Source organism: Ptychodera flava, chromosome 1, assembly GCF_041260155.1.
Source record: "Ptychodera flava strain L36383 chromosome 1, AS_Pfla_20210202, whole genome shotgun sequence".
Lineage (NCBI taxonomy): Eukaryota > Metazoa > Hemichordata > Enteropneusta > Ptychoderidae > Ptychodera > Ptychodera flava.
The window spans coordinates 18,488,091-18,515,353 of NC_091928.1; the positions used below are offsets into that span (position 1 = coordinate 18,488,091).

The following is a 27,263-nucleotide window of genomic DNA, read 5'->3' on the forward strand; positions in this document are numbered from 1 at the left end:
CAACTGCAGCAATAATTATAAATTTCTTTGGAATAGTTGACATTCCCGTAGAGGCTTTAGATGAACTTGCTTCAAAGCTCAATTGGTTCAGATGTTCGGACTCTGGATGTACCTTCATCTTCCGTACAAGAAAGGAGAAAACGGGTTCCGTTATTTGTCCTATAATGTACTTATTTTGTTGACTGGGTGTTTGTTTGGTACCCTGGGAACATAATTTGTGGCCACTGAGGACTATAAAATACATTAAACTAATATTTAGACGACCCTGAGTTCAAATCCATTTCGGTGTCACGAGACACATTGGTCAATACATTCTCCTGTCGTCCATGGCGACTGACCTCGAGCTAACGAAGGCCCTTTTGGAGGTTTATTATTTAAGTTAGACCGGGGAAGGAGGGATTACTTTAACAGACCTGCTCTTCCGTGGATGATCATCATGGTTCGTCATGTTAGCTTTAGAGAAGGTCACATTAGATATAATTCTTGCTTTCTCTCAATTCCAATTACAAGGTTATTAACAATATTAACCAACTTATTACATGCATTACATATTTTCAAATCTTTAGCGGGGATCACATTTTACATATCGGAAAAAAAGAGGTCACATTTTAGAATTTCCAAAGGAGAATCAGGGAGGCTCACATTTTACATTATGGGCTATCCCTGAATGTCTCCGGCCCATCGCCTCATGATTTCTGAAAGTTGTTTACACGATGAATTGTCGAAAGAATATTGAAGATACTACCTCCAATGCGACGTGAGGGGACGTAAAATACCGTTTCAAACGGGTTTGAACTCACAACGTACAATACCCTGTCACTCAGCGGAGAAGCCTCAGACAAAACCGCTCGGCCAAATCACCAATCTCATAAACATTGGTTCAGTAACCCAGTTAAGCTGTTACAATTTTTCTGACTGAGACCCCTCCAGTCGTGAAGCACTCACGCTTGTACGCTCACTATCACACATAGCGCACAAACTTTATCGAAACGAAGCGATGAATACACCGCTTAAATATCACAATTCCTCGAGCAGGCATATTTGACCCTTCCGATGCGGAATATCATTAGTGTAAGTAGTAAGAATTGCATCTAAGTTTCCGATAAATACAATGCTACATGTAGAGAATCAAAGCCAAAGGAACTCCAGAATGGCCAGTTGGCCACAACATACGGTGCAGAAGTACAGTATAATTTTCCCTATTCCAATGATATGTTGTAGATGTTTCAGTGATCGAACTATGAGTGAAATACTTAAACAACTCAATTTCAATTCTTTTTTCACACCAATATAAGATTGTAGTGATTTCATTCCAATTATAGTTACTTACAGCTATATTGGCACGAATGTCTTGTAAAGTCGGCATGTCTTTTTGTTGTCGGCAGCTCAATGAGGCCTTGGATCAATAACATCGATGACTGCCAGTGTAGACTGACAAACATGGCACCATTCTGTCAGCTTTACAAAACAACCTTTAATGTGAGGTATTCGTTATGAAATAAACCTTTACGAGCTCTGTAACTGACAGTTTATAATCCTAATAATTAATGTACCATGATCTGTAACACAACCACCCGCATGTATTTACTAAATATTTGATATAGAGATCTTCACAGTTTGAACAAATTGATTACACACGCACTGTACAGTGCATGTTTTTTGGCTGAATCGTCCCTAGAGATAATGAGTCATAATCATTTACACTGCACATCAAATCAATTATCAGTAATACAATGAATACAAATATGCAAATATAAATAGATTTATATTGAAAATTGTGGAATAGATACATATTACAAATCTGTGGACGCTGTCACCAGATTATCACCGGATTAAACTTGACAAAGTCAACAACGAACGCGCCAGCAAAGTTTTGTTATACCTTGCTTACTTTGGCCAATTAGGCACTCAAACTCATCAGATAATAGATACAGCATGTAGTGATAAAACGTTAACGCAAGATTGTCAAGGGCAGTGCTAAGTTAAGACCAAAACACCAAAGGTTTGTAGAAGATATCTTTATTAGCGATACAACGAAACACCTACCCACCCCAAGGGACGGACACGTAGGCGTCCTCCTATGGTCTGATAATCAGCTAACTAGCTGAGAACAACAAATGCTACTTACCACCCGAAACCATTTCCGGCCATTGTTAAGGGATAGGGTTGGCGTTAGGGTAAGTGTGTCGCGTGGGTAGATGTTCAGCAGAGATTGTCCTAAACCTATGCTATTGAAGTTCTTCTCGTCCTCCGCTGTATTCACCAATATTATGACACGCAACTCTTTGCGGTATTTTTCCATTGGATATTAGATATTTGAACACTTTGAGGTAACATTAAATTCAATTGCCGTACTGTTCAAGAGTCCATTCCACATAGCACAGAGATGCAATGAGTCTTGGTGCATGGGTCATTGAGTACGCGATGATTCAGGACCAGAAACCGTTTGCAAAAAAATAGGTACTATTGTACATCGATTCTTGTAATGAGGCTGTGACAGTATTTCAAGACGTGAAATTTATTCGTGTTAAATGTGTTTCTAAAGTGCGAGTCTTCCTTGAACAATCTGTGAAAATCACATAGAACTGACCTCTGCAAAATAATATATTAATTCCTACAACTATTGGAGGCGTCTTCATTTCATGAAGAACGTAAGTATGATATTCATTCAAAAGAGTGTGCTTTGAGTCTTTATTTCAATAGAACAGTTTAAATACATATTTCAGCGTACGGGGTACTTACAACGCTTACAAGCAAGCCTTGCCACTTCGATCCCTGGTATGCATGTTTGTTTTACACACTAAACGTTTTCATATCATTAACAGGAAGGAACCTAATGACTGGTCTGGTCGTAAATACATTAATTTGCACCCCAGACTGGTGATAGTAATCTGTCTCAAGGCTTACATGTCAGATATATTTCGGTGTCGGTTTTCTGTTGTTTATCCAGTGCAAACAATCCAGTCATTAGGTTTCTTCCGGTTAATGATATGAAAACGTTTAGTGTGTGTAAAAAAAACCCATGCATACCAGGCATCGAAGTGGCAAGGCTTGCCTGTAAGCGTTGTAAATAGTTTTCATTGATAACGAGTTATTGTTGTCGAATAGAGTGCAGGTGGGTGTAAAAATTGTGGACGCCAGACGCGTCTTTACGCGTTCAAAATGTACATGTCGGTGTTCAAATTTGAACGGCTAGTGTTCATATTGTTAACACTAGTGTTCATATTATTAACAATGATGTTCTAAACCTTAACACGATCTTCTTCAAGTGTTCAAAAACTCAGCAACAGAGAAATTTTGCAATACTGTGAAACAATTAAGAATCTTTTGTGTTTTTTACTTTACAATGGCTATATTAAATTTACTACTGTCTCGCTCGCCGGCAAACGTACACGGACTTTGGTGTAACGAATTTCACACTAAGTGAAAAATATTTCCGGTCTACAATTGCTGAAAGCATGTTTTTTCTAAAAAAGGAAGTATACAAAATAATTTTACACGTTTATTACGGGTTTAAATTTTGAAAATTTGAAAAGAAAATCAGAAAACCACCATGAACGTTTTAATTTTAACATCGGCGTGCAAGAGGCGTTCTACTTCTAAACACTTGGTGTTCAAGTTTGGTGCCTTTTCCTATCCCATGATGCATCAAAACGGAAGTTGCGACATTTTTCTTGTAAGCGCACCCTGAAGGCGTGATCGTGCGGAAGCAAGACCAGAAAGGGTAAGTTTTCTCTCCAAAATAGTAAACGGTATTAGATTTTGAAACATCTGTATTATTATCCTTTGAAATTTATTGTATTTTACTTTGAAATAGCTTAACTACGTGAAGAAACCTTTTTTCTTTCAGTGGCTGGTATACCAACAAATAGCTGTGAATACGCAGTGGTACTTTTGGCCATGGCCTATCGATCGATTTCACTCGGGTCAAGGGTCATCGCAACACAACTGCTGTAGCGATAACCCTTGACCTGAGCACGATCGATACGCCTTGCATAGTACCGCTGCATAATCACAGCTATTCATGTCTTTTAGTAGACACAATCCCATATAAAACATCAATTAATCATCGTAGAGTATACAATGTGTTGTTTCAGCATATGGGAGTTTGGCTTTTTTATTTTAATCAGTTGATGACAAGAAGAAGCAAATATTTTGTAACAGTATTGAAAAGAGGCACTGTATATGAAAGTCTCCCCATTTCCTTAACCTAATCAGCCCTTGTCTTTCATTTAAAGTCTCATCTCGCCATATTACCTATTGTTGCATTATTTTCAGGATGTAAAAAGTAAGATTTAACTGAAAATCGAAAATCGAAAATCGAAGAGTTGTTACAGAAGCTGGTGGTAATGAAGAAGATGAGTGTACAGTTAGCTGTCTGGAGACAAGCTTGAGAACCTCAGTTCATCTCTAATGTAGATTTAAACTTTCAAGGGTCAGTAACTGAATTTTGATAAGTTTCTGTATTTTTGTTCTGAATTAATTTAAGCTTTGGTAGCATTATTGCTATGATCAACTAAATGTTGCCGGAGAATAAACTTTCATAGACGTGTAGTCTCCCTTATCAGATGCAAGGGTGGAATGAAAAATTAAAGCTGAAAGCGACAGAAAATTCAGAGTAAAAATGTCCACTCTGAATTACTGAATTTTCTGAAATTTTCACTCTTAATTTTCTGTCACTCTCTGCTTTAATTTTTCATTCCCCCTTGCATCTGACGAAGGAGACTTCACGTCTTTGAAAGCTTATACCCTTGTAAGATTTAGTTGACCATAGCTTGCTCCCTAACCTTAGATTATTTGGTATTGTAGCTCAACACATCTCTTGTTCTTAGCAACTGGTTTTTAGCTATGCTGTCAGCTAAATAGGTGGATGTGTAGCATTGTTCTCAAATTTGTACATCCCAATGTTTTTCTTCAAAACAGCCTGTACGGACCCTTTAGTATTTGGATTACAGGTCCCAAGGGATTAACCTAATCAGATATGTTCAAATTATGATGAAATATACAAATTTATGTTTTTGAGGCTAATTTTGCTATTTTTTTGGCAAAAATCTTCTTCTCTTTTACTTCTTCAATATTTGGTAAACATGTCCCTGAGAATGACCTTAGTCAAATTTGTGCTAGTTGTGATGAAATATTCAAATTTTTATATTTCATGCAATTTTTGTCATTTTTGATCAAAAAATCTTTAAATTAACTTCTTCAAAACTGTTTATTGAACAGCTTTGATATTTAGGACATAGATCTCTACTGATAGCCTTTTTTCAGATTGTTCAAATTATGCAGAAATTTACAACTTTGTATTTTTAAGACATTGGGGATTACCAGAATGTGATATATTGAAGTTATGATGAAATCTACATTTTTTATTTTAAGGGTGATTTTTACCATTTTTGGTAAAAAAATATTGTATAAAAATTAATAGCAGGGTACACCAGAATTTGAAAGGTCTTTACGAATATGTTTTTAATTTCTGAGAAGTAGATTTTTGAAATGTCACCGATTTATTTTAGGTTTTATTTAAAGATATTACAAACAAACAAACAAACATTTTTGTTTCTGAAGAATTTTGTTGGACAAGGAAATAGGTTTTACCCTGCCAAGGACCCACTTTCCCCACTTTCTGCATGTTGTGCCTTACTGTGACACTTTAAAATTGACAATTTGACATGTTGCGTTACTTAAGTGTGGACAACTATATACCATGTGCACTACAGAAGCCTTGACTAACTTTTTTTTCTTTCAAAATTTACAATTGTCTATACAAGAGGAAATGCCTTCAAGAAACCATCTTACAAAGTATGCATTTCATACATATACGTGTTTTCAACACAATAAGTAAGCCAATTTTGCTTGAGCTTTTTCAGATGATTTTTGTACGTTTCAAACAAGTATGAACATAAAACGTAATCCACAATATTTAAGTAAAACCTTTTTTGTCATTACTTTGTTCATATTTTTAAAACGATCTACAGAGTTCATGGGGATTTTTTATTGCTTATGTTTTTGATAGGAGGGTGTTAACACCGTTGGTATTTTCCTCTGACACATTTTACATATAAAGTGGAAATGTTTATTTGCCCATTTTACAGTAAATTATTGTATTTTACTCTAGAAATGTTTTGTGTATTTTTAGAATAAAATAATTTTACTGAATATCAGTGGTCTGTAATGTTATTTCAAGGCTTGAACACCCCCTGAACGCCCAAAATTAAAGGTGTTCAACACGCGCGCATCATGTGTTCTAGCCTTTAACACACTTATCGTTGAACGGCGTCCATGCGTTCAAAAAGTGTTACAGCCATGCGTTCAATTTTTTGAACACATTTCATGTGCAACGTGTGTTCAGATATGGAACACCATGTGTTCAATATAATCTCTGATGAACACGTAGCGTTCAAAATCTGCACACGTGTGTTCAAAAATTGAACGTTGGTTGAACACGTAGTGTTAAATTTCTGAACGTTTAGACGCGTTCAAAAAGTGTTACAAAAAGGCGTTTAATTGGTGTTCTATCCTTGAACACTTAACTTTACAGTGTGGGTGCAATAAATAAAGTAAGCGCACAGACTCGTTTGCACCATATTTGACGAAAGCGTTGTCACCTTACTCATACATACAAATGATGAAAATAACTGATGGAAATGTCAACGATAATCAAATTTATTTTAATTAAAAAGATAATATACCAACGTGAATCAACAAGTCACAAATATACAAAGTTAGTTTATGATGGTCTTGAGGATAAATATAATCATTTGTCTCTTAAAATGTTTTATTGTTACCTCTCGTGCTGCATACACAAGATGTTTGACAGTCACTTCAACATAACAACTTCAAGCTCACATGACAGGTCGTATCTAGCAACTACTTCAATTATTAAATTCATGGATATATTTTGCACAAAGAGCAAAGCAGATACACTTTTAGGTACAGAGTCCAGTGATTCATCTTGACATTTCGTCATGATAAATGTTGCCAAAAACACATTAATATGAACAAAGTTAGTAAGTATACACAATTAAGTGGTGATCGTGGTAGAGGAATTGCAATCAGTATCAAAATTTACAATAAATTGTTTATATGTTGATGCTAAAAGAGAACAAATACACGTTTTACCAGAATAGGTACGTACCATCATTCTTGCTACAAATATCGTCATGGCTAAATATAAAAGATAACTGTAAACTGTAAACAAAATTCAGGTCCATATAATTGTTAGAGAGTTATTTATTTAAAGCAATCGTATTGGGACAAATTACGCGATATATTGTTGCTCAAACAAAGCCAATAAAAGACAAATGAACTAAGCCAAAGCACTTCAAGACTATTTCTGAATTGGTTGACATAATCAGTCCTGTGTAAAGCCTTATGTGGTAGGTAAGTAACACAATATCATCATTTGCTGAGATCAATAATTATGGGTACCACTGGTTCAGCGCGATGATTGTCCACAGACGAATTTGTGTGTTGCTACACAGGATTTACCTTCATGCTGGTACACGAACCATCAAATACTGAATGTATTTGCCCAACTTACATCGCATAACTGAGACCAGCGGCCTCTACATCATATCATGTTTAAATTTTTACAGAAATTCGTCATGTCTAGGAATCCGAATAATGCTGTTGTGCCCAATCCATTTACTTTCTTATGTATGTCAATCGTCAATTTGGACTAGTTTGTACACTATCTTATCGACTGCTAAATACTGCACACCATTTGCATAGAAGACATGGCACGCATACAAAGAAATGCCTGAATAGACAGGCAGGACTTGGTACTCAACAAAATAATCACCTTTCAAACTGTACACCATAGCATCGGATCTTTCCATGACAATGACCAAGAAATGCTTATCACAATGCTTGTAGTGACACGCTGCTTTACCTCTACTTGTGTTAAAGAACTGATGAACCTCAAAGTTTGCGATTGTTGGGTTCCATACATAGAGGGGAGAGGACACGTCATATGAAGTATATTCATTACCATACAGAGTGTGCATTAAGTACGTCTTCTCTCCAGCTTCAAAGAGCAACAAATCGGATGTCACATCTGCGACTGGTAAGGTTTGGTGATAGGCAAACTTTGACTCATCACTATTGTACTTGTACACAAATGATGTGTATGCGATGGGACTGTATCCACTCCCAAGACAAAGGTATATCTCGTTATCACGTGTTTGGAAAAATACAACATCAATCGTGTTCTTTTCAGTTTCAATCTCTTGTGAGAAATTAAACTTTCTCCCATCGTAGACATATATTAAAGTGTTTTCATAATCTACTAAGTCTGCGAAGCTGTACAATGCATTCGCAAGAAAGGTTTCTCCTTGAAAGCCGCTTTCTATGAATGACCACCCGGAGCTGATTTCCGAATTATACTCAGTTCGTTTGTAATTAATCACATCAGTTTCTATTAATTCTTTTCCGTTCCATTTAAAACTCTGTTTGGTGTATTGGTTGTCGCTCCAATCAAAGTTGATTAAGAGAAAGTGTTCGCCTTCCAATTCAAAGTAATCAACTGGCGAGCCGTATTGACGAAAATCGTAACCATTTAACGTCAGAGTTTGTACTATCTCCATTGCCCCGTCGCCCAGAACTGAGTACACATATAATTCGTCGCGAGTGACTGCGAGGAAATACGTCTTGTCCACGATGAACGAATGTAAATCACGTACCAGGACAGTGTTTGCAATCTCTGATGTCGCTCTCGCTAGATTCACAGCGCCCTCAAACTGAAGTGAATCGTCGGTGATTGATGAGCATTCAGCTGTGTAAAGAAGGGCTAAATTTTAGTGAAACACTCTAAGGGTTTGCCACTGCCAACGGAAAACTTGATTCAACAGTCAACGTATATGTTATACATTTACTTCGAAACTGAAAGATAGTCGCTTTTGATTTTGACGTTGAAAAGAAACTGGCGATGTATAGGCATATACCTTATCACAAGAGAATGCCCACTGTGCCTCGACAAAGAGTTCATCGCAAATGACACGGTGCGAGGTAAAGTATAACAGAAACTTGTTTTGGTGAAAATGTTATGAGATGGGAATGTTGTTCAATAACAATAATATTGACTGGTTAATGTTTATATCGATGTTATTACTTATGCATCTACACTATCACTGATTAAAGGTACACGGTCACCGTAAATTTGCATATTCCATATATGGTAAAGGGGCGGGGCTTAGAGTTCTACCTCGTAAGCTGTCGCGCCTCCATATTTGATGCGTCAAAGGCTATGCAGACGACGCTGCTAAGTATGTCATGACTGGTCGTGTGGGGCGCCATTTTTAAAAAGCGGCCACCCGCGTAAAATCTGTGATTGGCTATTAAAAAACAGGTGACCGAATACCTTTAATATGTGAGGAGGTTCTATCTGAAATGAAACGTTTCAGGTACCAAAGAGCGTTATTTCTTCTTAAACAAGCGACCTAGCGGCCGATATAGCTCCGCTGTGTTTTATAGAGAATAACTATTTTTGACACATGTTGATGAAGAAGGTGGAAATCTTTGGTAGCTCATTTCAGTGGCAAGAAAAAAGGGGCTAAAATAGCTGCAAAAATACACAATTGAAGATTTCATCATACTTTGAATATATCACATCGGATCATCCCTAGGAACATGTCAACCAAAGCTCTCTGATGAGTAGTATTTTGAGAATAAAATCTTCTGACCAAAAATGGCAACAATTGCCCCCAAAATAAAAATTGCAGATTTCATCATAATTTCAAAAGATCAAATTTAGTTCATCTGTAGGAACCTGCATATCGAATTTCAAAGCTATCAGACCAGTACTTTTTGAGAAACACATTTTTGACCAAAAATGGCAAACATTGCCCCCAAAATTCAAAATTGCAGATTTCATCATAATTTCAATAAATATCATTTAGTTCATCTATAGAAACCTGTATACCAAATTTCAAAGCTATCAGATGAGTAGTTTTGGAAATACACATTTTTTTGACCAAAAATGGCAAAAATTGCCCCAAAAATACAGAATTACAGATTTCATCAGAAATTCAATATATATTACTAAGCTCATCTGTAGAAACTTGTATACCAAATTTCAAAGCTATCAGACCAGTACTTTTTGAGAAATACATTTTTTGACCAAAAATGGCAAAAATTGGCCTAAAATTACAAAATTGCAGATTTCATCATCATTTCAATAAATAACATTTAGTTCATCTGTAGGAACCTGTATACCAAATTGCAAAGCTATCAGATGAGTAGTTTTGGAAATACACATTTTTTGACCAAAAATGGCAAAAATTGCCCCCAAAATACAAAATTACAGATTTCATCAGAAATGCAATATATATTACTTAGTTCATCTATAAAAACCTGTATACCAAATTTCAAAGCTATCAGACCAGTACTTTTTGAGAAACACATTTTTGACCCAAAATGGCAAACATTCCCCTAAAAATTCAAAATTGCAGATTTCATCATAATTTCAATAAATATCATGTAGTTCATCTATATAGAAAACCTGTCTACCAATTTCAAAGCTATCAGATGAGTATTTTGGAAATACACATTTGTTTGACCTAAAATGGCAAAAATTGCCCCAAAAATACAGAATTACAGATTTCATCAGAAATTCAATATATATTACTTAGCTCATCTGTAGAAACTTGTATACCAAATTTCAAAGCTATCAGACCAGTACTTTTTGAGAAATACATTTTTGACCAAAAATGGCAAAAATTGGCCTAAAATTACAAAATTGCAGATTTCATCATAATTTCAATAAATACATTTAAGTTCATCTGTAGGAACCTGTATACCAAATTGCAAAGCTATCAGATGAGTAGTTTTGGAAATACACATTTTTTGACCCAAATGGCAAAAAATTGCCTTAAAAATGTAAATTTCCATATTTCTGCACAATTTGAACAAATCTGAAATAGATCATATCTAGGAACATATGTACCAAATATCAAAGCTATGTGACTTTTAGTTTTGAAGAAGAAGATTTTTAAAGATTTTTTTTACCAAAAACGAAAAAAATTGCCTTACAAAAACAAATATGCAAATTTCACCACGATTTGAACAAATCTGACTGAAGTCACCCGAAGTAAACTGCACATCAAATTTCAAAGTAATCGAACAAGGGATTTCAGAGTAGAAGATTTTTCTACCAAAAACACGAAAATATGCCCCTAAAATAGAAATATGGAAATTTCACCACGATTTGAACAAACTGAAATGAGGTCACCCAAAGTGAACTGCATATAAAATTTCAAAGCAAATGGACTTGCGGTTTCAGAGGAGAGGGCAATTGTTGACGGACGACGACGACGGACGACGACGACGGACGATGACGGATGACGACGGAAAATCAACGTATTTGATAAGCTCCGCGTCGCTGAGAGCGGAGCTAACAAAGCGGATGGTAGACGTTTCACTACTTTTCTTGAAATTTCAGGGCGGTATTTATAATACAATAAGTGAAAATGGTATCAAAGTGGCAGGTTGAAGAAATTTGAATTTCAAAGTATTTAAAAAGATTAAAATACAAATGTTCGAAGAAAGCTCTTTCGAATTGTATAAATTTGAATGCGCAAGAATGCACGTTAGGAATCCTGCCTTTAACAGTGGCATCCGTGCGAGATTGAATCAACTGTGGCTTGTGCTGGACGTATTGGCGGGTCTAAAGAAACTGCCATAGTAATGCGAAGGTAAACTTGATGGCATTCTAATTGATATATGTACCATTAATTTATTCTGTGATATTGCGTTTTTCAGAATTTTCTTTTACCAATTATTCACCTATACGTGTTGGACTATGCGTTGAGCGAGCCAATAAACTACTTACTTTGTCTTCTACGATGTAAAACCCGGTGCATCATTTCTACTTAGTATATGATCCGAATGTTAGAATAAATTTGATAAATGTAAAGTGATTATTTTTTAAACTGGGATTGTTTCAGTGACATTATTCAAAAGAGAACGATATCCTCTCTATTAAACAATTTTAAGCTAATCTGATGTAAAATCTGAGGTTCAAAGCCGAGTTAACTAACTGATTAGCTTGAAGTTCTGACGCCTTCGGAAAATTACTTTATGTTAAAGGGCGGCAGTCGTCGGAACTCTGCTCAAAGGTTGCAAGGGACCCCAACGACCGATGAAAACACTGTATCTAGGGTACATTTGCGATTGATGAAAGTTAAAATATGTTTGTTAACATTGGATATCGTAAAATTTAAATGTTGCTGACTTGGTGCATCTAGATATCATGCATGAAATACATTGTTTGTAGACGAGAAAGTCGCACACGCGCAGTTCCGACGACTGCCTCCCTTTAAATGTTACAATGTTGTACTCAGCTGAAATTAGGAAACAGGATTGGTTCTTACCTGCCTGAGAGGACGTCGGAGGAATGGTCGTCTGCAGTTTTGTTGTGGAGACAATGGGATCTGTTTGATGATCACCTAAGATTCGGTGAGAAAAATACAAAATTAAATGCATTAACTTTGCTGTCGAAAAGTTCCCATGGAGTAAGACATCGACAATTGAACATTTTAGATAAAAATAAGGAATATCATGTTATTTCTTCCGGGTGGAAAAATAATAATAATAATTAAGCACTTATATAGTGCCATATATCCACAAAAGGCGCTTAACATAGGCGCTTAACAGAAATGGCAACAATAAAAACAACCAAGATAAAAATTGTGGAAATAAAACTAACTATATGGTAAAAACCTAATAAAAAGATAGTACACAGTATAAAAAACATCACAGGCTATAAGAAAGCTTAAAAAAGAGTTTTCAACTTCTTCTTAAAAATGTCAAGTGATCTGCAGGTTTTAATTTCAAGTGGAAGCTCGTTCCATAAGATTGGGGCAGCATAACAAAAGGCCCGATTTCCAAAGGTCTTAGATACAACTTTCGGAACAACTAACAGGCATTGGTTTTCAGAACGAAGACAGCGCTTTGGATTGTAGCGTGTAATTAGATCGCAGAGGTAAGACGGAGCAGCACCGTGCAGGGTCTGAAACGTGAACAGCAACATTTAAATTCAATGCGTTTCTTGGCAGGCAGCCAGTGAAGTTTAATAAGAGCATCAGTAATGTTGTCGATTTTTTTTTACTCTTGTAATCGGACGAGCTGCAGTGTTCTGGACGAGTTGAAGCTTCCGCATATTTAACTTGGTCATACCATAAAGTAGACTATTAGCATAATCCAGTCTAGATGTTACGAATGCGTGAACTAACTGCTTTGTTGCGTCTTCTGTTAAATATTTCCGTATGGCGCTTACATGTCTGATATGCATGTATGATGATTTACACACTGCAGTTACGTGGTTGATCATACTCATTGTGTTGTCAAAGAGAGCGCCAAGGTTTCTAGCACACGTTGTCAGAATGATGGTACAGCCGTCAATTCGCAAGGATGGTATGTTAAGGTTACAAAGGTTTGCCTACGAACCAAAAAAGACTAATTCTGTCTTATCCGAGTTCAGTTTGAGTAGGTTAATGGTCATCCACTTGTGTATTTCTGCGATCGCGTTTTCCATTTTAGATATTCTCATGTTGATATTCTGTAGTCTGTAAGAAAGGTAAAGCTGGGTGTCATCCGCATAGAGATGAAACTCTATGTTATATCTTTGAATGATGTTGCCAAGTGGTGACGTGTAAATTGTGAACAAGATAGGCCTAAGAACAGAGCCCTGAGGAACTCCATAGTTGACTTTCCTAAGGTCAGAAAACACACCATTTATGCAAACTCTGTGTTGACGATCTTCAAGGTATGATTTAAACCAAGTTAATGCGGTACCACGAACACCCATCAGGTAGGACAAATGAGAGAGAAGTATTTGATGGTCAATTGTATACAAAAGCTGCTCACAGATCGAGAAGAATGCATTTTACTAGCGAGGAGAAGTTGTGGCATTGGCTCAGCGGAAAAAATATGTTAACAGAAAGATAGAATGCCAAAAGGGAAAAGATCGCCATGTATCAAAACGGTTTAAAACCTCTCACCACCACAAAAATAACACATGGTCACTAGTCGACTTAACTACAGTGTATCGAAGCTTGGATAATTCTTTTCAAGTATCAGCCCAACTGTAAAGGTTAGCTTATTTTGCGAAGTGAAAATGTTAATCATTACAACTCATTGTGATAGTAAAATCAGTTTTACACGGTAAACATGCACCAACACTCTCACAGGAGGAAGGAAAAAGACAAAAAATCCGCGTATTTAAAACAGTCCAACAATTCGTCTCGTCCCAGTTTGCAAAACTGCTGACCATCGAAATTTTCGCCACGCTCATATCATTCGCCTTTTGCGAATGTGGTGAGAGTTGCCAATAAACTGCAATTGTCATTCAAAAGAAATTCAACACACAACACTACTGTTGATTTTAAGTTTTATTTTCAACAATTACCAACATATAATACTGCCGTTTTCCTATTGGGCGGTATTCTTCACGAACCGTATGGACCGTCTCCATAAATTTTTCGATGACCAACGGAACGCGGTTAACATATCACTCAGATTCTGCTGAACAAAACTTTCTAAATATTTACTTCCATGAGAATATTGTACTCGGCTATCCACCAAAGGACAGGTATACTTTACGCCAGTGGTATACGTACTGTCATGTATCATACTTCATATATGGTGGTTTCACTGAGGTTCGAACTCACAACGTACGGTTGCTAGTCACCTACCACAGAAGCCACAGACAAAACCGCTCGGCCAAATCCCCAATCTCAAAAAAATTGGTTCAATAACCGAGCTAAGATGTTACAGTTTTTCTGACTGCGACCCCTCCACACGCTGTAGAGCCCATGAAGCACTCACGCTCGTACGCTCACTATCACACACAAACTTTATCGAAGCGAAGCAATGAATACATCGCTTAAACTGGGCGAAAGATAGCCTCGGGGACAATTCTGTCCACCAGCAGAGCTATCAACCCAGGATAGAAAATATGGTGGTTTCACTGGGGTTCGAACTCACAACGTACGGTACCTAGTCACCTAGCAGAGAAGCCACAGACAAAACCGCTAGGCCAAATTTAAATCCAAAATCTCAAAAAAGATTGATTCAATTATCGAGCTAAGCCGACCTCATATCGAGCGACTTTGTCGATAACTCGGTAAAGTAAAAACTTCCGTCGAGTCTAAGCATCCACCGAGTATGCTTACCACTTCATGTCTTGTTACAGTTTGCGAAACTGTACAGTTTAATGAATATTTCTCCTGAATACCAACCTGCAAATATGCTGTTAAAGTCATCACATTTCGCCAGCTGTCGGTTGCTCATGAAAACAATAAATATATATATCGACATACCTTTGCATCTTTCAAGAATAATTGTTACAGCTCCAATCATTACTGCAAGAACAGCAAACAAGAAGACAACAGTTATGGCAAGAATAGCAATAACGATGTTTTTCAAAGGAATATTTAACATTCCCTTGGAGTGTGTCAACCAACTTCCACCAAAGCTCTGGTCCGGATTTTTAGACACTGTATGCGCCTTCATCTTGTCCATTTCAGAGGCCTGTAAATTCCAGCTCACGCGTTCCCTGTCAGCCTTTTGCTAGGTTTGTTTCTTGTTGACTGATGTGTTTTTTGCACACCTAAGCAGTCTGAACTTTGCAGCCCTTTGATCTGAGGTTGTTCTGACTTGGGGGAGTAGACATGTCGACAAACCAACCAATCAACGTACCAGCAAGTCAATCGATCAACACATTTTCAAGCGTGCAGGAAAATATATATCGGGCCCTTACAATGGATGAATTCTCTGCAAAGTCCAGAGTTTGTCGCCTAATGAAAGTATGTATTGTCTGAAAGTCAGACATTTGTGAATGCAGTGATTTACATTACACAAGGATAGTTGTGACATTATAACCCTACACGGGGTTTTCTCTTTCATTGCTCAAACCAGGCAGTGTTTGCCTAGAGTGTTCGCTATTTTTATTGGAGGCTTTAGTTCATTTCTATGACGTGACAATTTTTCCCGGCAGGTTGTTGACCAATGGTTAAAACAGCTTTTAGAGTTTGACACAAGAAATCATAGATAGATAAAAAATCCAAGACACATTTTGCGGGCCATTATGTATAAATCATTAGTGCTAATTTCCATCGGAAACACTGCAACAGGAAGGAAAAAATCCGATTTTAAGCGGTTATTCAAATTGAAAGTTACACGATCCTTATATAAGCAATGATTACAAAATAAAAATCACAATCTTTTCCAAGACCTAGCCTATTGGAAAATATGTTACTTATATTATAATAATCCCTTACTTGAAAAAGCCTAATGCATGTCCTATACGCTAAAAGCGACAGTTCCCACGACGTAGTGCCCAAAATAGACATGGACCTCAGGCGGAATGTGGGGTGAGCTGTTTTTTGGCCCCTAGATGCTGCAAGCCCTGCCAACCACCAGGATATAAAGTATCCAAGGGTAAAAAAACAGCCCATCCCACTTTCTGCCAACGGGTCCAGGGCTATGTCCAGTGGTGTTGGTAATCAATGACACCGTCATTATAGTCGATACACGTGTTGGAAGATTACCCCTTTTGTGACTTGAAACAAAACTGTACTATTCGTCAATATAAAATACGATGGAAAATAGATTGCAATGAAAACGTTTTAACTGCCACCCCTGCCGTGCACCATTTAAGACAGTGTCACTATTCGATCATACTAGAGGGGTTGATGTTTAAGATGATTCCTCCTACGAGTCAACATGATACTGATCTAATTTTACACGATCAGAATGATTAAACTCAGTTTGATAGTAAAAGTCACCTTTTTAGGATAAACTTTCACTGAGGCCAAAAAAATAAATTGTGCTGTTCCGATAACATGGTTTTCAAAAATACTGTAGGCAGGATTTTTTCTCCAAAATATATATATTTTTAATATGCATTTTTCAGGGGTTCAGGGCGGTCAAACACTGGCCACAACATTTCCAGAAAAATGTATTATACATAAAAGACATCCTCGTTCAAGCAATAAATTAAATGCCAAGTAACGAACGCGTGATTTTACGGTTTTTTCTTTCTTATTTTTACTTCCGTGTTTACGTAGCTCTAAAAAAGTTTAGGGTCGGCGGGTGAAACATAAGGTAGCTCGGGTTATCCTAACAACACATTATTGTTCGGCCTAGCTCAAAGTAATGAACGTTGAGTCCTGGCTTGAGCTCCTACCAATGACGTTAAGTATATTGGGACCCAGCACAGACCTATGTAAACCGTGTTCCCCTAATCTCAATGCCTGCTTCCATATGCAAATTTGACCAATAATTCAAAAGTTGGGTTATTAAGATGTCTGAACCCAGGCTTTACGTCGTCAAAAAATCAGACTGCTCAAAATAAGGTGTGTGGTGACCCGAGTAAACCCATTCACTCGAGTTCCTCTTAATTCAAATGTGTGTAGTGACCCGAGTAAGCCCTTCACTCGAATTCCTCAAAATTCAAAGTGTTTTTCTACATGTAAACACATCTATGAAATGTGGACAGTCACAGGCTTTGGTCCCTCTTGTGATATTTGAGGTCTCCTTCTCTTTCTTCTACCACCATATATGGAAACGGCTCACTGGCTCACCCCACCCGAATACAAAAAGTAACAAACCTTAATACGCCCCTTTCAAGTCATGTCACTATTCGATCATTCTACGTTGTAAGTGTATTCAAGTTGAGACAAGTCTTTCCGTTATTAATTTTATTTACAAGTCAAATGCTATACCTGCTACATTTGCACATGCATGCGAGTGCACTTACATTTGTTATTTCACATTGGAGAATGTATTTTACTATTCTTATTAAGAATTTTAGTGGTAGGTGTTGCGAGCTGTAAGATGGTCACTTTTTACTCGCCAGAGAGACAACAATGTTGTAATATAGTTACTGTGTAGCGAAGTGTAACCGGGCTAAATTTGAGAAAAATTGGAGAAGCGTTGTTGCAAACGTAGCAAAGTGTAACGAGGTGTAAGATGGTCACTTTTTACTCGCCAGAGACACAGCAACCCTGTATTGTAATTAACGTGTAGCAAACTGTAACAAAGTCTAGAAGTTAAGGCCATCGTCTGGGCTAATGTCGGTCAAAATGCTCAAAAAATCAAATTTTATTTTTTTTCTTCATTGTCACCCTCGACATGTATACTTTCAAATAAGCTATATCATTCTTCAAAAAATATTAACTAAAATCGAGAAAAATCGCGTTTTTTCCCACTGACCCCTGGTCAAATTTTATTTAGTCTAATTATATATTCAAAACAGGTAAATCGCTATTTTTGGTTGCCTAAAAACTTTGTTGAGTTATGGCATCATGTATGAAGTAGTGACTATTTGCTTGCTTATTGAAGCAGCTTTTTCAGAGGTAAAAATATGGCGTTGTGGAAATTGTGAGTTTGAGACTAATTGCAGTCTAAAAAAGCCAGATCAATGAGTAATCGGGAAGAAATTTGCAACAAATGATTCTGTTTCATATTTTGTGTGGATATTACTGTAAGGCACATGAAGATTTTCATTCAGGTATAGCAATTAAACCAGAAAACAAACCATATTAGACGTTATGGTGTCCATATACATAACAAGTAAAGAATCTCACATGAATTTCATTATCATGCTGATTATAAAATCGATGGTTTTTGATAATTAACAGTTCATTTTTCACTTAGAAAGCAATTACAACCAGGCTTTTGTAAATAGAATTCTAACTGACAATTTAAACTTGTCCAATACCCTATTTTGAGGTCGTAAACTTTGCATGAAGTATGAGTATCAACTTTATGTTGTAAACATTTCAATCCAATACTCCTAACAATTGTCTTTTGTACTGCATTCGTTTCTTGTGGCAGTAATAACTCTTGAAAGAATGGTTGGAATGCAATGAAAATCAGCCAACATATGTGAAATTAAATACTTTACAAAATAATCTCAAAAAACAAGGTCATCCAATCATGTCATAGTAGAACTTGACGGAAAGTTGTGAAATTTATTAATTTTTCAATCTTACCGAGATGACTATGATTTAATTTATATTGACATCTTATACAGTCATAGATTTAGGTTCATATTGTAATACATATACATCTGAATGCTACAGAAAAAATTCGGTTGTTGTATGACTTTTCGTTCAATAGATATCTTTGCCACAAATTTCCTCATATTTTTAACCCTGAAATTGTCGCCAGGGCAACCGAATATCCGGTTTTCCCCCGCACTGCATTTTACCATCTACTGCAACAAAAAGATGCCAAACTCTGAAAACAAGGTACTACACGGTTTGTGTTTTAAAATAGCCCCTACAATAGCCTTAAATTTTGTGAAAATTGGACAACGCGGTGTTGCAAGCCATTAGATGATCACTTTTTGCTCGTCAGAGAAAGACTAGAAAGTGGTAGCCTAGTTAATGTGTAACGAAGTGTAACCAAGTCTAGAAGTTAAATTTTGTAAAAATTGAGAAGGGGGTGTTGCGAACGTAGTGAAAAGTAACGAGGTGTTGCGGGCTGTAAGATTGTCACTTTTTACTTGCCAGAGACACAGCAATCCTATAGCATAGTTAACAACTTGTAGTGAAGTGTCACCGAGTCTGGAAGTTAAATTTTGATGAATTTATAAGCAGGGTAACTTGTCTGAGTCCTGGCGTTAGCTACTCTAAATGAAGACGTGGTGATCCAGCAGTGACCTGAGTACACCAAAGGTGACCTATACCAAATAAGGTTCCTCTGATGTCAAAACATACTTCCCTATGCAAATAAGGCTATGCACCTACACAGTCACTATGAACGTGGGATGGCCCCACACTTTTTATCTCATACGGAAATCTGGAAAAGACAACTTCAGATATCAAGCCTACTGGGCTCTGGCCCATATTGTTACACTTTGTGGTCTACTTCTGCTGCCATGATTTCTACCGCTTCAGGTAAACTTCTCAAACTTGCAGGTCATGGAGACTGAGAGTCACAATTTCTGAAACAAGCACGGAAATCTACAGATCTTTTTAATGATATATTTGTTAGTTACTTCAAATGAAGACATGTATTTTCTACCACAGTCACTATAGGATGTTTTATTTTGGACATTGAAGTGCTGTAACACGTACAGGTAATTGAAGTACATGTACATGTCTGTCATCACATCCCTGAAAAGCCACACTGGATGCTGAAGGCACTAAGTGGTAGCTGCTGTGCTTCATGCAACTCAACTCATTTAACTACAATTGTCAGTGTATTGCAATTCTACAAGGAGTAAAAACTAAGAAGACGAAAAATGACTGGGAACCAGTTACACTGCAACATGGTGTGTTTTTGTCAAAGGAGAAGAAAATACATAGTATTTTAAATGTTACAGGAGCTAGTTGTACTAGACTGAGTTAAAATATGTCCAGGAAAAATGAAAATTTCTGGTACATATCCAAATGTCACACAAAAAAGATGTCGTCAGTATTTAAAAACCACAGTCTTTTGGTGTTACTGAACCTGTAACATAGTTTTAAAAGCCCAGTATATGTTACAAGATGCCCTTGTGAACACAACAAAATGCATCCTTAAATTAAAAAGCCATATAAGATTCTATCCAACTTCTACCTATCAGCTAGCTGGAAAAGTAAGTCCTGATTAATGAGATGTAACGGTTACAGAAGTGTCTGTATTTGAAAGAAATTAACATTGGTAGTTAGAAATCTTATTTATTAACGTGTCCTAACATGTCTTATGTGGGCTTAAAGTTTACATTTGCTCACATGTGTAGTACAATATCTGTTAAAACTTGCCACATCCAGCCCCTTGGGCTTATAAGACACAGAAAACCAATTTCAACAAGAAATAAATAATTGGTAGTTAGAAACCTGATTTGGACATAAAAAGAAACAAAGCTACAACTTACAAGGTATTCCATGATTCATCTTGGTCACATGATCAACAATTTAGTCTGCAGCTCTCTTCCTATGGTAACACTTCATATGTAAGTTGACATTTAATACATATTTCTCATTCTACTTCAAATAAGAGTGTTATTGGTAAGTTTTATTTGTAAATTCATCAAGAGTTCTACTCAAGAATGAAAAGGACACGATGTGATCTACAGATTAAGTACGCCTAGGTGACCACGTGATAATTGTACGAACAAACCCACATGTACAAATACTTTTGAAAATACACATATTTCTGTGCACGTGGTTTTGTTTGTATCGTTGTCAATTTGAATTCTCGGTTTAACCATAGACCCTCGAGAAAAACGGGACAGGCAACTGCGATAGAGAACAAAGGGTCTATGGGATTAGCAGCTTGCGATCTATCTTGGAATAATTAAGAGGTGTTAATGGGTCGGGGACTGCACAACGTCCGGTTCATAGACACGTGCATGCGGGTATACGGTAATAATGTTTTCGGATTACAAGTTATTTCGGATTACCCGCAAGTCCATTTTTAGAAATAAAAGTGTTACAACTACTTTGAGAAGAATTCGTCAAAATGGTTTTAAAGTACTTTTTACATATTGGTAGCGAGATTCGATGCAACTAGAAGTCTGCAGGGAGTCAGTATGTTGCTGTAAAATGACAAAGTTTCGAATAGAAATCCGAAACACATACCGCTGCAGTTCCAGACTTGACAGCAGTTGACATCACAGAGTTGTTTACATTCCGCAATCGTCCGTGTATCTCCGAATTTTCCCTCGTTTTTGCAGTTTTTTAACCGTCGGAATAATTTCTGTGCGAGGAGTGCTCCATGATTCGGTAAAGTATGTATGTTAACTACTGAAATGTTGTTGTTTGAAAACTGTGAACGGCCAAATTTACGAGGACAGCGTTCAGATTTGTGTAAATGCATGTCTACCTTACTGCTTCTGAATCCATCAACCGATGGATAGTCCCGATTTATCGGGAAGTTTCTCCTGACAGCGAAAGTCAGTGTTACAAATGTATTTCCTAGTACTTTGCGGATGTAAACATGTGTAGCTTATCCGAACTTTGGTGTTTCTTTAGGCAAAAACATACCAAAATGTTAGAGGTCGTGTATTTGAGCTCCGATGGAGTAGTCATTTTTTGTGTTCCCTGATTTTCGTCAAATGTTGCGTGACAGATGAAATAAAGGTCAGATTTTCGTTTCGCAGGACTGGGGAAGTGTAAACCTGTCTAACTTGTAAATGTTTGTTGTTATCGGTGATTTTTATGGTAGGTAATGTAAACTTATATTGTCGATATCTAGCAAGAGTTTTCTGTAGCGTCTATGGCTAAACGTACACAGTTTTTATCGTGTAGTTTTTTCCCGTTGGCTTCGGCTTGAATCCAAATGTGATCTTTATCGTTCCAGAACATTCACCATGACTAGTATCAAAAAACCCTCAAAATTCTCTGTGTCATTACTCGGAACGTGCCATGCAAGAGCAAAGTGTACATATTCAGAACGTCAGTTTGATCGTTAATGACATTCAGTGTTAAGTACGAAGTATTGTTGTGGGGGACCGCTTGGCAAATAAACTTTAATGTATTCAAAGATAGATCGCACAAAGAAATCTCAGCAGTTGCCTGTCCCGTTTTTCTCGAGGGTCTATGGTTTAACCTTTTAAAAAAGCTATGTTACATCTCAAAAGATCTCAAATTATGGTCATTTGCTATGATATGTGTGATCCATACAACACTGCTAACCTGCCAGAGCATTTAAAAAGTAGAAACTGGTTAAAATACTTTGATGATCTATAGCCACTTGGTATAGAAATCTAATGCTGTTGAGTTACACCAGGCAGCATTACAGCTTTTGACCTAAGTTATACTGACTTGCATAGAAACTTCTATGAACATTCCCAAATATTTCAGTTGTACATATTGCAAATTACTTATTTCTCTTCTCAATCTTGTGAGTGTCTCATTACAGGGATGAAAACACTGAAAAGTCTGTTAGTCAGATGTGATATCGAAACACATTACAGAAGTCAATTTATGGCACACCCAGTACAAGCTGTCACAATCTATAAAAGTTTGATCTAAAGGTCTAGTCGGTGATGAAGGCATACCTGTCCATAATAGTTTAGCAATAACCCTAGTGCAGTTGGGTAAACACAAGATGGTGGTATAGACCATTACAGAAAACACTGCATGAGCTACACTGTAGGTGAACACAAAATGGCTTCTTTTTTTAGTTCTATCATATAAAATCACATCTCTGTTACATGTACTTCTTGACAATGATGGAAATCCAAAAAAAAGGCATTACTGACAGATATCATGTTTTCTTGTCAAAAAAAATCCTGACCATTTTTATGAAAAGTCCCGCTGTAAACAACGACATTACAAAAGTAAATCCTTCCACACTGCCAATGTGAGAACGAACCGTCACTATGGAACTTTTCAGGATGTTAGTCGACTCTTTTTTCTTCTTTTGCATTTTTGATTTTTTCTGAAAGACACAAATGAAAAAAAGTAAGAATGAATGCAAGTGAGGTCTTAAGTTCATAATGGATGCTCTAATGAACTAACCACTCCATTAGGCAATAATCCGTTCTACATTATGTTTTGGCTATGATCAGCAAACTTTATTTCATTGACACTAATCTACAAAATATCAGTGATTGTTTTTCTAGGGTGAAATACAAAGCCAAATTAAGTTTTTTATTATTATTATTTCAGATAATACAAATTAATGGTGGGTAATTTTTGGTAAAGATGTACATATACAGTGGTTTGCTTTGAAGCATTGGCATTAAGCGAAGTAGACATATTGTCTAAATTGAGGTGTTGCCAATAAATGACTGTAAATCAACTCTCACCTAAGGTTTGTTCCAAACAGATGGGTGTCCTTGGTAGAAACTAACTCTACTACTAGTTAATATACTTGAGCAGGCAAGATGACTTTATCCAAGTGAATGCTTACCTCAATAATTCCCTGCTGAGTCAGGTACTTGATAAAACTTTCATCTTTCAGAGTCAAGGCTGGTAGATACTCTCTGACAAATTTCCTCCTCCACCAATTCTTTGGTAGGGTACTGAAAAAAAGAAAATAAACCAAATAATATCAATAAACAGCAATGTTTTATAATCATCACACACCTAGAAGCAATATTCCAGTCAAACCTTTTTAATTTGATTGGCAAAATGAAAAAATGTAATGGTTGTGTCAGGTGTACACCAACAGATGTCAATATTGAAAATTGTCCAAATTCTAAACAAAAAGAAAAGGCCCAACTTTGTTAAAACCAGTCTCTGAATATGTACTAACAAAAATATATAAATAAATAGTGTAGCAGCATGACATGTAAATTTTGGTGATACACATACATGTATGTGGGAGTCATTTTTTCACTGATATGCAAAAGACAAGAAACTTTACTGTCAGTGCCATATTGACTGTCTGCATTCTTACAGATGCTTTGACCGATGAAACAGTAATGGCCATAAACATGACGGGGCGCTTGCATCTAAAAAACAGTGCACTTTTTTGGCTCTTTCTGCACTGATAATATGCAATCTAAAGTAGTTATATCAGATATAATCAGACATTACATAACGCTTTGTCAACAACTTCAGATACAGGGTTAGCGGTAGGGTTTTCAAGTTAGTAGCCACACTTACTCAGTGTGGCTAATTTGGTCCTCATTTTATTAGCCACACGCAACTTTCATTAGCCACACATACATTGTACTAAATGCTGTAGAAACATGCTTCAGTCTTCAAGTTTTTGATGTGATACATTCATAAATGCGTACACACACACACACATATATATTATATATATATATATATATATATATATATATATATATATATATATATATATATATATATATATATATATGAGATACATGAGACTATACATTTCTTTTCTCACTGCAAAGGCTACACAGACAGTAGACATGATCTTTAAGTAAACTAATCATTTGTAAAAACACATTCAGAGACACACGAGACCTTACAAACATTTTTCAAGAACAGTCAAATCATCATTATGTGATTTGGGAAAATTGTTTGAACTCAGACAAAAATAAAAATGAAAAAGAGTTAAATATTGATGAATATGTCACATCCTCATCTATATATACTCTTTTGTTGTTGATTTTGCAAAACCTGTATTGCACTTTATGATCAAGATCCCCAATTGGGATAGGATTTCAATAAAGGCTTACTTCACTATACTTTACATGCCAACCCTAGTTAAACCCCGATACAGAAAGGTAATGAGCATATAATAGATCATTACAGTTAGTAAAATTACTTTTCCGATCAGAAAAACTATTAAAAAGGTGTTACAACAATGAGAAATTGAAGTTCCCGCGACAGCATTGTTAGGAAAATGGCACATTTTGTGAGTACCTTCATGAATCTGTGTCCCTCCATACCCCCGTTACCTAAATAGAATAGTCCCACTCTGCACATCCGCCATTGTTATTCTCACTCAAGGCCACGATGCGACATTGGTTTTCCTTCTCTAAATATGCAATTTCATTTGTTTGACGCTATTATCATTTCATCAGTGAAGAGTTTTTACCGGCGACTATTACAACTTTCACTGCTATGTCGTTGTTTTCACAAGATGTAGACCGTTTGATATTGCAATGTCGACTTGCTTTTATGTGCAGTCAATGCACATGCCATGCCAGTTAGTTACGGTTCACACTATGCTGTTGATCGACAGCATACACCAGTAACACGACGTCTGTTTCACGTTTACTTTTTTCAAGTTATGATTAATGTCGAAATTTCACTAAAATGTCGCTGATCCAGGTTTGTTTAATCAGATTCATTTGATACTCCGATATGAAATACTGTGTCAATAAAGTTCGGAATCGTCGCTGAGTTTTGCTGCTTTTGGCTATGGTTGTCTATCTTAGTATCAACGTGATCGGAATGCCAGTTCATGGAGATCGAGATCGCGAGAATGTAATTGTAACTGTTTTCTGTATTTGTCTTCCTTTACAATTTCAAGTAAGTGCTTTAAATAAAGAGTTTTCCAGCATATCAGTGGAAAAGCATTAAGATTTGGACTGTTTAGTTTTATCAATTTCGACTGTAGAAATCAGCTGTCGCCACGCTTTTGAGATCGTGGCGATTGCCGATGGGTTTTTGTTCGCCACAAACAAGTTTTAGTCGCATTTTGCGACTGTGGCGACCTCTACCGCGAACCCTGAGATACCAATAGCTTGGCCGGTACTACTTTATGCCAAGGTATTGTACAGTGAAGCGGCACAAACTCAGTCTCGTGTAAACCTTGACAACAGTATTATCATTTCAGGACATCGGAATTTGTTCCTACTTTTATTAATTTGAACTAACATATGGCTTGTAGTATATCTATAGGTCCTATTCTGTGAAAATTAGGGTACAATGTTCAAAGAAGTTCAAAGCGAACGATTATCTGTATGAGTGAAGTGTGTAAGGCAGAGATGTCTTCCCTGTACACCCACTTAATCGCTATCTCTAATCACATATTGCAAACAGCTTAGGAGATGGCAAATAACTTTAATTAGGAGCTCCATACCCCTTGAAACCCCTATTTCAAGGGGTGAATGTGCATTGAATATGCATTGTTTTTTAGATGGAAACGTCCCCTAATGAATATTGCCTTTTTCTATCAAATGAAGTTGCAACACTGGCTTTTCAAGAAATCTCAGTTGTGAAGATGATGTCATGAGCAAACCACTGTAGTCCAGATGAATGTATATTTCCATCTTTCTGTAAGCTATAGCAATCACTGGTATTATATGTAATAACCCTTGTACATGATTACATACTTCAAAACTTACCTCAATGTTGTGTTTTTTCCAATCCTTGTAAAATAATAATGCCATAACTCTGCTCTGATGTACTTTGGTGGTTTATCTGGAAATGGGTTCTTTGCTATGAGTGCTATCACTGTGAATAGACAACAGGAGACAGTGATTAAAAAAAATTTTCATTGAAAATCTGTGTTCATTTACAAATGACGCACAGAAACATGATCTATCCATAAGTTACACAGACATCAATACATGCATGTTTGTACAGTACAGCCTTTTTTGCGAAAAACACTAACACTGAATAGCACTATGGTATTCAGAGTCAATTGGGCAAAATTGACCAGTGCAGCAGCAGAGTATCAAAACAACATCTTTTCAGAGATCCATCAGCCAATCTATTGACAATTACTCTCTATACAACACTGCATCAGAATGAATGTAAGGCAATATTATACCATGGTACCAGGCATTCATCCAATCACAAAACACTTCATCAAATAATGCAGAAATTAGATGCTCATTCCACTTAAAGCATTTAGGATGGTGGATATCATGCTGCATTACATGTAGGTGA

At 36.6% G+C, this 27,263-nt stretch overlaps 1 protein-coding gene and 1 long non-coding RNA gene across 2 annotated transcripts in view; both read right to left on the reverse strand.

Moving 5' to 3' along the window:
- Positions 1-20,023: 20,023 nt before the first annotated feature.
- Positions 20,024-22,279, reverse strand: LOC139131956 (uncharacterized). The gene is made up of 2 exons (XR_011552220.1): positions 20,829-22,279; positions 20,024-20,664 (listed from the first exon to the last, which is right to left on the reverse strand). It is a non-coding gene; the product is annotated as an uncharacterized lncRNA (long non-coding RNA).
- A 17-nt stretch (positions 22,280-22,296) lies between these two features.
- LOC139131972 (lipase maturation factor 2-like) overlaps positions 22,297-27,263 on the reverse strand; it is a 49,772-nt gene continuing 44,805 nt past the window's right edge. Inside the window, exons 12-14 of the mRNA XM_070698315.1 lie at positions 26,717-26,825; positions 23,851-23,962; positions 22,297-23,376 (exon numbers count right to left, since the gene is read on the reverse strand). Of these exons, the coding sequence (XP_070554416.1) occupies positions 23,203-23,376; positions 23,851-23,962; positions 26,717-26,825 (395 nt within the window). The 3' untranslated portion in view covers positions 22,297-23,202. The remainder of the gene's footprint in view (positions 23,377-23,850; positions 23,963-26,716; positions 26,826-27,263) is intronic.